Source organism: Lithobates pipiens, unplaced genomic scaffold (assembly GCF_037356315.1).
Source record: "Lithobates pipiens isolate NorthernLeopardFrog02 unplaced genomic scaffold, aLitPip1_a1.2 Scaffold_27, whole genome shotgun sequence".
Classification (NCBI taxonomy): domain Eukaryota; kingdom Metazoa; phylum Chordata; class Amphibia; order Anura; family Ranidae; genus Lithobates; species Lithobates pipiens.
The window spans coordinates 43,139,355-43,156,147 of NW_027507788.1; the positions used below are offsets into that span (position 1 = coordinate 43,139,355).

General features: G+C 46.4%; 1 protein-coding gene across 1 annotated transcript; it reads left to right on the forward strand.

Annotated features, from left to right (window-relative positions):
- The first annotated feature begins 7,254 nt into the window (after window positions 1-7,254).
- RPS25 (ribosomal protein S25) lies at window positions 7,255-14,877 on the forward strand. Its single transcript, XM_077456901.1, has 5 exons — window positions 7,255-7,379; window positions 10,428-10,523; window positions 12,424-12,607; window positions 13,105-13,195; window positions 14,810-14,877. Exons 1-5 carry the CDS (start codon window positions 7,377-7,379, stop codon window positions 14,814-14,816), a joined length of 381 nt encoding a protein of 126 aa, XP_077313027.1. The 5' UTR covers window positions 7,255-7,376; the 3' UTR covers window positions 14,817-14,877.
- Window positions 14,878-16,793: the final 1,916 nt, after the last annotated feature.

Sequence of the window (16,793 nt, forward strand, 5' to 3'; positions counted from 1 at the left end):
ATCGGTCACAGACAGTGAAACTAGGAAAATTCCTCTCCGAAACTCGGGCAGTCACCTGCGGAGTCCCTCAAGGCTCTCCGTTGTCACCCGTTCTCTTCAACATTTACATTCGCCCACTCCTTCAAATCATCAGATGCTCAGATCTCTGCTTCCACTCTTACGCTGATGACACGCAGCTTTATTTCCGGATCAATGGAAAAAAAGATCACCAACAACAACTTGAAAACTGCCTCAAATCAATAGAGGACTGGATGACCACCAACTCCCTCCAGCTGAACCAATCAAAGACAGAGCTTCTTATCTTACACCCAAATCATAAGCCCGCAACCAAAACCTCCTGGTCTCCACCAACCGTCTTTGGGCAGACTATCTCCCCAAAGACCAAAGCGAAGAGTCTCGGGGTTATTTTAGACGCACAAATGTCAATGGATGCTTCGCAGATTCATCCCTTTTATCCCAAAGAATGACAAAGCAGTGGTAGTTGGAACAATCATTAATTCACGACTGGACTACGCAAACTAGCTTTACATAGGATTACCACAATATCAACTTGCGCGATTACAACTGATCCAAAACACGGCGGCAAGGCTGATAACAGGAAAAAAACCCTGGGAATCCATTTCTCCTTCACTGAGGAGCTTACATTGGCTAACCGTAAAAAATGGGATCACATTCAAGACCCTTTGCCTCACCCACAAATGCGTGCATAGAGAAGCTCCGCAATACCTAATGGAGAAAATAAATCATTACACACCAAACTGTAGTCTTCGATCAGCCAACAAAAACCTCCTCCTCGTGCCCAAAGCCCGGTATAAATCCAAGGGTGATCGGAGATTCGCTGTCCAAGGGCCTCGGCTATGGAATGCTCTACCAATCAACATCACTGGAAGAAAATCACCTGGCTTTTAGGAAAAAACTCAAGACCTTCCTCTTTTAGCAGATGATCAAAGCTCGCCACAGCGCCTAGAGGCGATTCAGTTCGCATTGTGCGCTATACAAGTATTTCATTCATTCATTCATCTCCTATGTTGTAGACGCTATAACTTTTGCGCAAACCAATCAATAAGCGCTTATTGCGATTTTTCTTACCAAAAATATGTCGAAGAATACGTATCAGCCTAAACTAAGGGAAAAAAGTGTTTTTTATATATTTTTGGGGGATATTTACTATAGCAAAAAGTAAAAAATTATGTGTTTTTTTCCCAAAAAAATGCAGAGGTGATCAAATACCATCAAAAGAAAGCTCTATGTGTGGGGAAAAAAGGACGCCAATTTTGTTTCAGAGCCATGTTGTATGACTGCGCAATTGTCAGTTAAAGCGACGCAGTGCCGAATCACAAAAAGTGCTTTGGTCTTTGGCCAGCCAAATGGTCTGGGGCTTAAGTGGTTAACAAGTGTTCCTATAGCGTTAGTATGGGCATTAGACTTGCGTTTATGAGCTTTAGTATGGGTGTTAGACTGGCATCAAGGAGCTTTAGTATGGGTGTTAGAGTGGCATTTTACCAGCGTTAATGACTAGTTAAAAATGCTCCTCAAACTCCCTATGCACAGAATTGAAGCATTTGATGAATGTTAAAACTGTTCCACAATGGAAAGTGACATTACAGAAAATAAACGAATTTTAACGCCCCAAAACCACCATGCAACCCGTGATGCAAACTCCTGCCAGAGTGTTTGCGAAGCGTTACCATAGACTTGAATGGGAGGTGTTGAAAAGCTTCAAACGGCTCCTGACCCGACATGAGGATTGAATTTTGAAGCAACACTAACGCTTCATGTTTTGATAATGTGAACGATACTATGTGCTGTACATTGTATCATTTGCATAGGCGTTTGAAGAGAATTTTTAACGCCCCTCAAATGCCTGCTTTTAATGCCAGTGTGAACTTAGCCTAAATCTGCTCAGATATTGTATATTTTTGAAATTCTTTATTTAAAGTTTTTTGGGCAAAATACAGTATGAGAATACAAACAGGGAAAAAAAAAGCAAAACAAAAAAACGAGGTTACACTGGAACATACAGTAGCTGAAAGTTTCAGGGAAATGGACCAGAATAGATCCACTTACTGCAAGAGGGTTTCCTACCGCAGAAAAAGCAGGGTCCCCTCATCCACTGTTAGGATTCGCCTTCCACCTTTATATAGAGTTATAACGCCAGGGCTCCAGAGTACGGTTCAAGAAAAAAAGGCGGGGGGGGGGGGGGTGTGCAACCAGAGGCCCGACCCCAACCGTATCATACAGTGGCCATCGGGGGGGGGGGGGACAAAAGCTCCCAGAGGACATGAGAGGTAACCCCCCCCCCCCAGAAGGTACATGTCAAGGCTCCTAGAGCAGGGGTTTTGAACTGGACAGGTTCTGGTGGCGAGGTCACATATAGTATATTGACTATATTATATAAAGTTTGCAAATAGTTTTTCAGCTCTTTAGCGCCACCCTTTGGGCTCCTTCTGCTAATTTCGTGTTAGTAGAAGTTTGGTGAGCGTTGATTCGCGCTTTTCATTTCACACTTTTCAGTTCGTTTCTGAACGGCCGTTCGTCAACCAGCCATGTTGCGAAATCGGAGGAATGAACAATGATTTGATTTGGTATTTTTTCTATATTTTTGGATGCATAGAATGAACTTTTTGGTTAAGTTCTATTGGCAGATAGCATGTCTAATTTTATTTGTTTTAGTTTTTTAATGCAAAATAAAAAAAATGTGGAGAATAATACTTGGCTATGTGTTTTGCTTCAAATGACAGTTGGGGAGTAGGCAGTCACATTTAAAAAAATACAATGTAAAATTAACAAGGGGCACCAACATAGTTGTATCTTTGATCTTAAAAACTACGGGATAATGGTGCTGTGGTATCTCCCCCTTTCCCAGCTCTCCTCTCTGCACAAATCTCCCCCTTTCCCAGCTATCCTCTCTGCACAAATCTTCCCCTTTCCCAGCTCTCCTCTCTGCACAAATCTCCCCCTTTCTCTGCTATCCTCTTTGCAGAAAACTCCCCCTTTTCCAGCTATCCTCTCTGCACAAATATCCCCCTTTCCCCGTTCTCTCTGCACAAATCTCCCCCTTTCCCAGCTCTCCTCTCTGCACAAATATCCCCTCTTTCCCAGTTCTTCTCTCTGCACAAATCTCCCACTTCCCCAGCTCTCTTCTCTGCACAAATTTCCCCCTTTCCCATTTCTCTATGCACACATCTCCCCCTTTCCAAGCTCGCCTCTCTGCACAAATCTCCCCCTTTTCCAGTTCTCTCTGCAGAAATCTACCCCTTTCCTATCTCTCCTCTCTGCACAAATCTCCCCCTTTCCCAGTTTTCTCTGCAGAAATCTCCCCCTTTCCCTGTCCTCTCTGCACAAATCTCCCCCCTTTCCCAGTTCTCTCTGCACAAATCTCCCCCTTCCCCAACTCTCTTCTCTGCACAAATATCCCCCTTTCCCAGTTCTTCTCTCTGCACAAATCTCCCACTTCCCCAGCTCTCTTCTCTGCACAAATCTCCCCCTTTCCCAGCTCTCCTCTCTGCACAAATCTCCCCCTTTCCCAGCTCTCCTCTCTGCACAAATCTCCCTCTTTCCCTGCACTCCTCTCTGCACAAATCTCCCCCTTTCCCTGATCTCCTCCTTGCACAAATCTACCCTTTTCCCAGTTCTCTGTGCACAAATCTCCCCCTTTCCCAGTTCTCTCTCCACAAATCTCCCCCTTTCCAAGCTCACCTCTCTGCACAAATCCCCCCTTTCCCAGTTCTCTCTGCAGAAATCTACCCCTTTCCTATCTCTCCTCTCTGCACAAATCTCCCCCTTTCCCAGTTTTCTCTGCACAAATCTCCCCCTTTCCCTGTCCTCTCTTCACAAATCCCCCCCTTTCCCAGTTCTCTCTGCACAAATCTCCCCCTTCCCCAATTCTCTTGTCTGCACAAATATCCCCCTTTCCCAGCTATCCTCTCTGCACAAATCTCCCCCTTTCCCAGCACTCCTCTCTGCACAAATCTCCCCCTTTCCCTGCTCTCCTCCTTGCACAAATCTCCCCTTTTCCCAGTTCTCTGTGCACAAATCTCCCCCTTTCCCAGTTCTCTCTGCACATATCTCCCCATTTCCAAGCTCGCCTCTCTGCACAAATCTCCCCCTTTCCCAGTTCTCTGCAGAAATCTACCCCTTTCCTATCTCTCCTCTCTGCACAAATCTCCCCCTTTCCCAGTTTTCTCTGCACAAATCTCCCCATTTCCCCTTCCTCTCTGCACAAATCTCCCCCTTTCCCAGCTCCCCTCTCTGCACAAATTCCCCCCTTTCCCAGCTCTCCTCTCTGTATAAATCTCCCCTTTCCCAGTTCTTCTCTCTGCACCAATCTCCCCCTTTCCCAGCTCTCCTATATGCACAAATCTCCCCCTTTCCCAGCTCTCCTGTCTGCACAAATCTCCCCCTTTCCCAGCTATCCTCTCTGCACAAATCCCCCCTTTCCCAGCTATCCTCTTTGCACAAATCTCCCCCTTTCCCAGCTCCCCTCTCTGCACAAATTCCCCCCTTTCCCAGCTCTCCTCTCTGTATAAATCTCCCCTTTCCCAGTTCTTCTCTCTGCACCAATCTCCCCCTTTCTCAGCCCTCCTATATGCAGAAATCTCCCCCTTTCCCAGCTCTCCTCTCTGCACAAATCTACCCCTTTCCCAGCTCTCCTATATGCACAAATCTCCCCCTTTTACAGCTCTCCTCTCTGCACAAATCTTCCCCTTTCCCAGCTCTTCTCTCTGCACAAATCTCCCCCTTTCCCAGCTCTTCTCTCTGCACAAATCTCCCCCTTTCCCAGCTCTTCTCTCTGCACAAATCTCCCCCTTTCCCAGCTCTCCTATATGCACACATCTCCCCCTTTCCCAGCTCTCCTCTCTGCACAAATATCCCCCTTTCCCAGCTCTCCTTTCTGCACAAATCTCCCCCTTTCCCAGCTCTCCAGTCTGCACAAATCTCCCCCTTTCCCAGTTCTCTCTACACAAATCTCCCCCCTTTCCCACTTCTTCTCTCTGCACAAACCTGCCCCTTTCCCAGCTCCCCTCTCTGCAGAAATCTACCCCTTTCCCAGCTCTCCTCTCTGCACAAATCTCTCCCTTTCCCAGCTCTCCTCTCTGCACAAATCTTCCCCTTTCCCAGTTCTCTCTGCACAAATCTCCCCCCTTTCCCAGTTCTCTCTGCACAAATCTCCCCCCTTTCCCAGTTCTCTCTGCACAAATCTCCCCCTTTCCTAGCTCTCCTCTCTGCAGAAATCTACCCCTTCCCCAGTTCTCCTCTCTGCACAAATCCCCCCCTTTCCCAGTTCTCTCTGCACAAATCCCCCCCTTTCCCAGCTCTCTTCTCTGCACATATCTCCCCCTTTCCCAGTTCTCTCTGCAGAAATCTTCCCCTTTCCCAGCTCTCCTCTTTGCAAAAATCTCCCCCTTTCCCGGCTCTTCTCTCTGCACAAATCTGTACCCTTACCCATTCACCTAAAAACAAAAAGCGTAAAAAATAAACAGTACACAGGTTTTAAAGTATTTTATTTAGTCAGCTCCGGCATCTCTTCCGATTTCCTCTCCCATTTCTGGCTCTTCTCCATCTTCTGGCGATGTCTTCTCTCTCTGCCAAGTCTCCTCCACTCTCTGCTCTGACCGCCTGGGGCATGATGGGGCAGTGACATCACAGGGAGTGGGGTTTTCAGATGACGTTAGTGGGTAGGCCTGTCCCATGCCAATATAAGTATTGGCACACGGCGGCCCGACAGCAGTGCAGTGGCAACACGGTGGCCCGGGTGCAGTGGCAGTGTTTGATGGGTACTGTGGCTGCATTTGCTGGGTGCAGTGATTTCATTTGATGGGCACAGTGAGACAGCGTTTGATGGGTGCAGTGGCTGCGTTTGCAGGGTGTAGTGGGAGTGTTTGATGGGTGCAGTGGCTGCGCTTGATGGGTTCAGTGGCTGCGTTTGCTGGGTGCAGTGGGAGTGTTTGATGGGTGCAGTGGCTGCGCTTGATGGGTTCAGTGGCTGCGTTTGCTGGGTGCAGTGGGAGTGTTTGATGGGTGCATTGGCTGCGCTTGATGGGTACAGTGGGTGCATTTGCTGGGTGCAGTGGGAGTGTTTGATGGGTGCATTGGCTGCATTTGATGGGGGCAGTGGGAGTGTTTGATGGGTACAGTGGCTGCATTTGCTGGGTGCAGTGGGAGCGTTTGATGGGTGCATTGGCTGCGTTTGATGGCTACAGTCGCTGCTTTTGCTGAGTGCAGTGGGAGCGTTTGATGGGTGCAGTGGCTGCGTTTGATGGGTGCAGTGCCTGCGTTTGATGGGTACAGTGGCTGCATTTGCTGGGTGCAGTGGGAGCGTTTGATGGGTGCAGTGGCTGCGTTTGATGGATACAGTGGCTGCGTTTGCTGGGTGCAGTGGGAGCGTTTGATGGGTGCAGTGGCTGCGTTTGCTGGGTACAGTGGCTGTGTTTGATGGGCACAGTGGCTGCGTTTGATGGGTGCAGTGGCTGCATTTGATGGGTACAGTGGCAGCGTATTTGATGGCAGAACAATGTACTGTATTTGGACTCAGTGCTATGCACGGGGCCCGCCCCCCTCCCCTCTCCAAGCTCCGCTCTATGTCCGCCTTGTGCATGCGCGGTAAAGCCCCGCCGTCAACTGTTTGAGTGACAGAGCTGCACAGCAAGTGACGTGGCCGAGATTCTGCATGGGTCGCAGAAATGTTTACAAATCCGGGAGTTGTAGTTCAGTGGGAGGAGGGGGTGTGACAACATATTCCGTGACCCATTGCAGTTTGCTACCCACACGAATTTTGCACTTTAGACGCATTTATAACAGTAAAGTGAGTTTCTATAGTGAAATACAGGACATAGAACTCCATCTGACTGCTTAGATGTTTAATTTTAAAAGCAGCAAACTTCTGTCAGATTAACAAACCTGTGAGATGAGCAGGGTTGCCGCTGCTTTTAAAATTCAAGATCTAAGTAGTCTGACGGAATTGTAAGTACTGTATTTCACTATATAAACTGACTTTACTCTTATAAATACGTGTAAAAAGCAAAACTCCAGTGGCTGTAAAGATATGTCCACTCCCCACTTTCTTAGCTTACTGTGGACGAGTGTGGAGTGTAGCTAGATGGTGGTGACGAAACGTCACTTCCGTAGCAAAATGCCATGGGTCGCCGAATATGTCGTACCGCGTCACTTGCACACTCTAGGCATGCCGGGAGTTGTAGTTCAGTGGGGAAGCTGTACAGTCTCTTGCACTCGCTATGCATATCGGGAGTTGTAGTTCAGTGGGGGATAACCTGTGTTCCGATGGTAGGCGGAAGTTCACACCCTCTACGGGGTTTCCTGCGTTGTTCTCGAGGGGCCTCTTCCTTTCTGTCCGACATCTTTGAGACAGCAGCAGCATGGTGAGGCTCCGGGTCCGGGGTGAGCGGGTTGGACGGGCAGAGTTCTCCCGGGTTGGGGGAGGGGGGTGTACCGCACTCGGTGTATTATGGGATGGCTCTGCACAGCCCGGGGAGCGGTCCTGCGGCTCCTCTGCTGTGTGTTGTGCTGCTGTATGTCGGTGTGCTCGGTTGGTTGGATTTGGTTTAAGCAGGGCTTTCCTTGTGCCTGAGTGGTGACAGACCGCGGATTACAAATAAAACAAACCTTACTAATCCTCTGGTTTTGTAGTTGGGATGATAGTAACGTGTGAGTGAGGCGTGGAGGGATCTCGGGTTTTTCTATAAGCTAAAAAAAAAAAATTCCCCTTCCCAGGGTCAGAGTCCCAGGTGACGTCACTGCGCTGCCTCCAGATCTGTTGGATTGGAGTGATCCAATTGGCTGCAGCACCTTCTCGTAGGGCACTGAGCGCCCGTGTTCTGTCAAAAGCTGTCCGGCCATCGGATAGTGTCCGCCCGTACTGCACAGTGCGGAGGACACGGAGACTCCGAAAGTCTCTGAAGATGAATTGAGTCTGCGAGTCCAGATGCAAGCCCCACCATGCAAGTGGACATACAGTAGCACATAGTAACATGGCCTCATGCCACGCTTCGGGGCCCGACCTCCCTTTACTCTGCAATTTTTTTTATTCTATGTCCACTTGGATGGTGGGGCTTGAACCTGGACTCGGTGCGCAGGCGCTGTTCATCTTTGGAGATGTTCGGCGTCTCGCTGTCCTCTGTACTGCGCAAGCGCACTACAAGGCGGACGGTATTCAACACAACACCGGCTCCCCCTGTAGGGATGGGACCTCACTGTCCCGAGACAACCAAAAAGAGGACAGTTCAGTCCCCACCCCGGGAGGTGCAGGTGGAAAGGGTAAAACCACTGTCAGTTTTTTGGATTAGTTGATGTCACTTCCTGTCTTAACTCAAAAGGAAGTGAGCGTATATCTTAGGTTGTTGTCAGAGCAGCAAGTGTCCCAGTAGGAAGATTCCCCTCTGTTTCTGTTCTGATGGCGACCTGTATTTTATACATTTATTTATTTTTATATATATATATATATATATATATATATATATATATATATTGTGCTTTTCCAATGAGGTCATGGGGCTATAATGTGCTCCACGCCACCAACAAAAGCACTGGCACCATTTAAATGAATGGGCACTATAGAGATGAATGTAACTTCCATTGTCCTGCAGCACTATTGGTAACATGCTCATGTGAATGGAGGACTACAGTGAGGCCCCAACAGTGATCTGTCCTCTCTGTCTGTCCTAAATTAGAACATTTGCCTTCGGTTACACTTCAGTGCCTCCATTGCTGACATAATATGCTAAATATTTGTCAGTCTTATGTGAATTCAGCTCTGGCAGCTACACGGGCTGCTGGGATCTTCAACATCCAAGGCCCCTTTTACACGGGTGGACCAATAGGAGGAGAGCAGTCTGTGTCCGCTCTGTGTAAGTGGAGCACACAGACCTGTCACCCGCCTGCTCAGTGGAGATGAGTGGTCAGGTTCCTCGCTGAGCAGGCAATACGCTGCTGTAGTCTGTCCTTGTGAAAGGGCCCCGAACACTTTATGGTGTCCCCAACTCCTCACTATAGTCCACAGCCAGCTGCTGTCATTGGTGTTCCCTCCCTGGGCACACCAGTGTGTTAGGAGCCCAGTGTATAGTGAGGGATGGTGTTTTTGAACCTTTGTGTCTACAAACATCAGAGTTCAGTAAAGTGCATGTAACGTTTTATATAAAAATAAATGTTGACAATGAGAACTTGCTGAGAAGTGTGCAGGGTTTTCAGCGGTCACTGGAGAGTGGAAATGCTTGTAGTAGGTGAGCACTTCTCAGCTGCCTGAGAGGATCTCCTCACTTTCTGTTGTGACCCAAAGCAGGAAGTTGAAGAAAATCTCCCCAAAGAGACGAAGCATTTAAACGTTTCCTTTCACTACCTGAAACTGGCTTTAGGCGTTATTATTTTTCTTATTAGTAGCCTTGCATCAAGAGAGGAGTAATAAAGCACAATGATTTTTATCAAACATTTTGTGCATACGGCTGTTTGCTGATGGGAGTTGAAATGGCAAAGGTCTGAGACACTACTACATCACCTCCCATGTGAACATGGCATTGAGCCCCTGTTCACATCCGTGTGATTTCACAGGGCAAATCTCATGTCCAATTGGAGCCCATTGCCGGTAATAGGAGCGTCACAATTGGTGCGACTTTGTGGCGCTGCACCACTGTCCAAAAGTAGTTCCTGCGCTACTTTGGCGACTTAAGAGCAATTTCAATAGACATCTGTGCATGAACCCGCATAGATGGTTTTTCAAGTTGCCCCTAAAGTCGGACTAAAATGCAGTGTTAAAGGGGTTGTAAACCCTCAAGGGTGTTTCTCCCCCAAAGGGGTTGTACATGGGTTTTATTTATTTATTTATTTTTTTTCACCTTGGTGCATTAAGTTGGAAAAAACATCTGATTACCTGAGCCCTTGAAAGTCCTGTGTATTGTCAAATCGCTGGCTTCTCGGCTCAGTCATTTGATGACTGATGGCAGCGCAGCCACTGGCTCCCGCTACTGTCAGTGATGCGGCGCGCAAGGGGGGGTGGGGGCAGGGCCGAGTGATAGTCGGCAGCTGTAGCCACTGACTATCACGGCAGTGCACCCACAAGCTAACCCCCTTGGGAGGGCGCTTCCCAGAACGGAGTTAGCTGATGTGGGGAGAAGCTGAGAGCCCAAAAGACGAGGATCGGGGACACTGTGCAAAACGAGCTGCACAGTGGAGCTAAGTATGACGTCTGTATTTTTTTTTTTTTTTAGGAGCCTTTACAACCCCTTTAATGCATCCTATGCATTAAAGTGAAAAAAATTCTGTCGCTGACCAGAACAGAATGCATTAAGATATAAAACATTTTTTAAAAATCTGCCTTTACAATCACTTTAGTATTACTGAGTAAAAAAATTAGAAATAACATTTTGAAAGTCTAACTTGCAGTACAGCCTATTTAAATGTATCGTTCTCTTATCCAGCCACCTAAAGACGACAAGAAAAAGAAGGATGCTGGCAAGTCTGCCAAGAAGGATAAGGACCCAGTCAATAAGTCTGGAGGCAAGGCCAAAAAGAAGGTAAACGTTTGCTCATTTGTCTGTATATAAACAGATTTAACAGAAAAAATCTGCCAGTAAGAGAATCGGTAAATTATAGGAGTGTAAGGGGGGTGTACAGTGTGCCTGAATAGGATGAAGACCCAGATATTATTCCCAGCTTGAATGGATAGAACACACCACCTGAATTGATGGAAACTCTTAAAGCGGAGTTCCAACCTTAAAGCGGAGGTCCACCCTAAAATGGACCTTCCGTTCATCGGATTCCCCCCCCCCTCCGGCGCCACAATTGGCACCTTTTCAGGGGGGAGGGGGGTGCAGTTACCTGGATAATCCAGGTAACTGCACCCACTTCCGGGCTAGCTCTCTGCGGAAAGGGGCGTACATTATGCCCCTTTCCGCAAGTGCCCCGCTGCCTGCTGGGAAACACACAGATCCCAGAGGCAGCGGGGACCGTCCTCATTGCGCAGCGCATGCGCAGTAGGGCACCGGGAAATGAAGCCGAAAGGCTCCATTTCCTGATTCCCATACCCAAGATGGCGGCGGCAGCACTCGAGTGTCGATCTAGAGATCGGCTTCGGGCGCCGACATCGCGGGCGCGCTGGACAGGTAAGTGTCACTATTTTAAAAGTCAGCAGCTGCAGTATTTGTAGCTGCTGACTTTAAAAAAAAAAAACGCGGACTCCCGCTTTAAGTGGACCTTCCGCTCATTGGAACCCTCCCCCCTCCGGTGCCACAATTGGCACCTTTCAGGGGGGAGGGGGGTGCAGGTACCTGTACAGTACAGGTATCTGCACCCACTTCCGGCGTAGATTCTGCAGAAGGTACGCCCCTTTCGGCAGAATCGACGCCTCTTTCCGAAGGTCCCCCGCTGCCTGCTGGGAAACACACGGATCCCAGAGACAGCGGGGACCATCCTTATTGTGCAGGGCGACTCGCGCAGTAGGGAACCGGGAAATGAAGCCGAAAGGCTCCACTTCCTGATTCCCTTACCCAAGATGGCGGCGGCAGCACCCGAGAGACGATCGAGAGATCTGCTTCGGTTGCCGACATCGCGGGCCCGCTGGGCGGGTTAAGTGTCAGCAGCTGCAGTATTTGTAGCTGCTGGCTTTAAAAAAAATAAACGGCGGACTCCCGCTTTAAAGACAGCAATACCAAATGTTTAACTTTATTTCTTAGATCATGTGATGCAGGGCTTAACCCTCATAGCAGTATACTTAAAGGCTAACGTGTTACCAATGTACTGGCCCCCGCTGCCATGATCAAATTGTTCTTTGTATGAATGGCCTACAACTGCTAACATCCTTTGCGTCTGTTGGCTTGTAGTACTTCATGAACTACTACAGCACTATTGAGCGCTGTGGTAGTTCATTGATTCTTTCCTATCAGTGTGACACTGCCTGTCCCTAGGATGTACAGGCAGACGGCTCACACTGACAGTCTGCTTGAGACCTGCATGGCATCAGCACTATGATTGCTGGTGCAATGCTTTCCAGACTCCAAATAAATAGTGCATGCCCTTCTTACCTCCCAAAAAGGTACATATTTTTTTGAAGCAGCGCTCCACCCAAAATGGTAAGTTTTGCTTTTAAGGCCTCCACCCTGGCTCCTGTTTGTGAAATGAAGCTTTTGGGGAGCAGGTTCCCACTTCATCACCTTAGGTGATCAGAAGCTGAAGTCCTGGTCTGGTGGCCTGTTTTTTGAGCTGCCTTACTTCTCCCTGGCCTCTGCATGTATTCAGTGCTTCAGGTTGGTCAAATGGCGCCCCCCACTCCCTGCAGTGACTCGTTACCTTGTGGGAGATGCCAGAAGACTTATTTTCATTATAAAATTGAGTGTAGGTAATAACTGATCAAGTGAGTTAAGGGCTTAATGATAAAACTGCATATGACTATTTTCATTTTATTTTTTTCTCAAGTAGAAGTGGTCAAAAGGAAAAGTGAGGGACAAGTTGAACAATCTTGTGCTCTTTGATAAAGCCACTTATGACAAGCTGTGTAAAGAAGTTCCCAACTACAAACTTATTACTCCAGCTGTGGTGTCTGAGAGGCTGAAGATTAGAGGCTCATTGGCCAGGGCTGCCCTCCAGGAGCTGCTCAACAAAGGTAAGCATTGGATTGCGTTGTGTTAAAGAGCTATTGAGATTAGATCTATTTTTTTTGCGTGCTATAGGTTCTAAATTATAGAGAACGAAATATAAAAAAAAGTAATGTCCTCTTCATGAAACATTGAACTTGCAGGGCAAACCGACAGATTCTTGGAGCCTGTGCATACTTGTTCCTTTGCTTTTATTTTGTACAGATGTTCTGCATGCTTTTCCACATTTAGGACCCCTCAGTCATAAGTAGCCTTGTGATGTTGCTCATCACCTCTACTTTTAACATATCTAGTGAGGAAACCCGTCCCTTTGGGCTAAACCCACAGCTGTCTAATGACACCAGTACAGTTTTGGTACCAATATCCACCCTTAATGAATTTTGCATAACTGTTGGTGAGCTGTTTACCTTTTTGTAGTAAAATAGGTCAAAAAGCCTTCACAAGAGATTGGAATTCATTCACCTTTTATGTAACTTTATTTTTCTTTATTTTTTTTCCTTCAAAGGTCTGATTAAGTTGGTGTCCAAGCACAGAGCCCAAGTCATCTATACCAGAAACACAAAGGGTGGAGATGCACCTGCTGGAACTGAGGAAACGTAGGTGTTTTGTGTGTTTCTTTTTATATATATGTCTGTGTATGTGTTCTGGGATAACTCCCCAGCCAAGACTTCAAATCTGTGAAGGGTTGAGCTTTGGAGGTTTCTTCCCTCCATCACCGAGACAGGAAGTGAGGAATCTGATTTAATGTCAGTTTTTTTTTTTTTTTCTATCTGTGACCCTTGCTGTTCTGGTGATATCCTGTATGCCAGAGTTTGGGCACAAGTAAGCTGACACCTCCGATGGGGACAGATGACGACAAAAAAACAGAAAAAAAAAAGTGGGCTAACAAAATGCAATGTTTTATTAAACGTTGATCAATTATGAATGATCAGACAGGGATATTTGGCCCGAAAATATGCTCTTTCCTTTAGGGCACCCTATAGTTCTGCATTTTAAATGCTTTTGTTCCGCTGTGTGTAAATTGAGTTATTGGTTATATAAACAGGCCCATAGATAAGTCGGAATGTTTTTGTAAAAGTGGAAGTAAACCCTCCTATTTTCCGTCAAGGAAGCTGCCATCTTGGCCTTTGTTTAATCTTCAACTGCCATGGTGCTGCACGTGTGATCAGTTATAACACCTGCCATTGTGATGGTTTGCAGTTTCTTATTCTGTAGAATATTTTGGTAAACTTTCAGATTTTCCCCCTCAATGATGGCAAGTGGTCCAGACCCTGGGCGGCAAAGCAAGTCCAAATCATAATGTACCCTTTTACCATTGGGGCTTGATTTTGTAAGCTGTGTGCCCTTTATGCGCCATACATAGTACTGTTTATTCTTCCTGTACAATTCAAATTCAGTTCAGGGAGCTCTGAGAACCAAGCGATCGGCAATGTTCTCTCTGTTCTCAGTATTTGAGGCTCTGGGGGACAGATGCAGCACCCACCTAGATGAGTGTTTCTTAAATGAAAACCCATAAAGTGGTTGTAAAGATAGGTGTGTGTGTTTTTAGTATGTATGTAGTCTTCTGTGTGCAGTAGCCTCCCCAGCACCCACTAATACTTACCTGAGCCTGTCTCGATCTAGCAATTTTGCACGAGAGACTCTGCTGTCTGGGACTCTCTCACTTGGCTGAGGCTGCAGGGAAGTGGCATTGGCTCCCGCTGCTGTCATCAATGAGGGGAGAGAGAAGGCCAGGCTGCGGCTCCGTGTCTGAATGGTCACATGGAGCTGGGGCTCAGGTGCCCCCCATAGCAAGCTGCTTACTGTGGGGTGGGTCAGGACCACAGAAGAGGGACCCAAGAAGGAGGATCTGGGCTGCTCTGCAAAATCAGAGCAGCAGGTAAGTATAACCTGTTTTTAACAAAAATACTTTAGTATCACTTTAAGCACATTGTGATTATGATGTGGACCAGATCCCATTTTATGGAAAAGTGCTTCAGAAAATAGTGGTTCACATACATACTTGTCGCTATGTGTTGTGGGTGTCTTTTGTATAGTGAATCTTGCATGCATGGGAAGCCTGACTGATCACTGATTGTCTGTCTGTGTTCATGTGATCTAAGGCTAAGCAAATTAATAAGAACTAGGACATCTTGCCTTAAGTTCTCTGTCATTTAAGGATATTGATCTCCAAATGGATCTAAGCATTAATACATGTTCTTTCATTGCAGGGCCTAATGGAAGGATCCAACTTTTCTATGTACATTAACAGAAATAAATCCGTCTAAAAAAAACAAAACTGCTTTTTTATTTTGTTTGCTTTTAAAGTATATGCTTTACAGCCAAAAAACCCATGGGACGATGTAAAAAAAAATATTTTAAGGAAAAGACATCTTTTAAACCCCTTTCACACTGGGGCGTTTTTCAGGCGCTTTAGCGTTAAAAAAAGCGCCTGTAAAGCACTTGAAAGAAGCCTCATCTGCAGTCCCAATGTGAAAGCCCAAGTGCTTTAAGAACCCTTTCACAATGTCAGCGCCTGAAAAACGCTCGTAAAGCGCCGCTTAAACTAGCAGCGCTTTACCAGCGTTTTTCGAGCGTTATTGGGGCGCTTTTAACCCCCTGCTAGTGGCCAAATAAAGGGTTAAAAGCGCCCACAAAACGCTGCTGATAATAGCATTTTACAGGCACTTCCCATTGATTTCAATGGGAAGGGGCGCTTTATTCACCGCTCCAAAAGCGCTGCAAAGAAGCTGCTTGCAGGACTTTTTTTGACGCCCTGCCAGCGCAGCGCCTTGGTGTGAAAGCACTCGGGCGTTTACATTGGGATTGCAGTTGCAGCTTCTTTCAGGCGTATTTTTTTAACGCTAAAGCGCATGAAAAACGCCCCAGTGTGAAAGGGGTCTTAAATATCTAAACCTAAAAATGCATATATTACTGCTCATCAGTTCTTAGACACACCTGCCATTAGGCCATCTGTATCAGAACAAAAAGCTAGAAATGGAGTACAGAACCCTGCCCTTGTTTGCTATTGATAACCTAAAGGGGATGGTTCTGTAGTCATTAGACAATCTCCAACAAGATCAGTAGGTATATTTTGAACTTATTGAGCATACGTAACCAAACCTTTTCAATTTAACACACCAAAGTACCAAATGGGAAGCCCATTGTTTGCATGATAACTTTTGGCTTGTTGTAGCAGTAAAGTGTCTTGGATTTCTTTAAAGCAGGGATCTCCAAACTATCGCCCTCCAGCTGTTGCGTAACTCCCATGAGGTGTTGTAAAACTGACATTCACAAACATGACCAGGCATGATGGGACTTGTAGTTTCTGAACTGGAGGGACATAGTTTGGAGACCCCTGCTTTTAAAGAAAGCTAAAGTGTGGGTCCCCCCCCCCTCATTCTGTCTTGTAGACTTGACAGGTGAGAGGATTTCTTTCCAATATAGGGGACATCCCCTCTGACAGTTATCATAGGCACAAGTGTTCCATCAGAAGATTTTGAATTTATTACTGTTAAGGTGGGACATCAAACCCTCATTTTCATTCTTGGAGTTATTGGTGATCAGGACAGTTGGAGTGAGCGGATCTCTTAATAGGGGACACAGGCTGGTTTCTGACAGTGACTTGAACAAACACCTCCCTAGTCAAACTAAGGGGGAAAAAAATGCCTTTCCAAGGTTAAGTATTACTAAATGTGCTCTGACTTTGTGATGTCTGTTTTGGGTCACTAAATGGATACATAAATGTTAGTGTTGCCCGCATACATGGTTCATATATTGTACAACTGCCTTCCATTTCAGGCACCTTTTGACTCTATTAGGAGAGTGGGGCTAACTAGTTGAGTGTTTTGGTTATAGAGCATTACAAATGTAAAAACTTCTGACATGTTAAAAAAAAAAATAATATATATATATATATATATGTACATACATATTTTGCCAGATACTTGAGACCTATAAACCAAAACATTTTAGGTAATTTAGCGAGAACAAATCCATGTGAAAGCTTATTACGTTCTCTTAATTACCTAGATCTAAACCCTCCTATCCCTTTTAGCCAAGGAAGCTTCCATCTCGGCCTCTATTCGGTCGGCAACTGCCAGCATGCTGCACGTGTGTTCAGTTATAACTCCAGCCATTTGAGAGCACAAGTTTTTAAAGTGCACATCTGATTTGGGGTGGCAGTTTAGATTCATAAAGTCATAAACAGATATG

Coding starts and splice junctions, on each gene's coding strand:
- RPS25 (XM_077456901.1), top strand. Junction 10,524..12,423: donor GAGGCAAGGCCAAAAAGAAG/GTAAACGTTTGC, acceptor TTTCTCAAGTAG/AAGTGGTCAAAAGGAAAAGT. Junction 12,608..13,104: donor CCAGGAGCTGCTCAACAAAG/GTAAGCATTGGA, acceptor TTTCCTTCAAAG/GTCTGATTAAGTTGGTGTCC.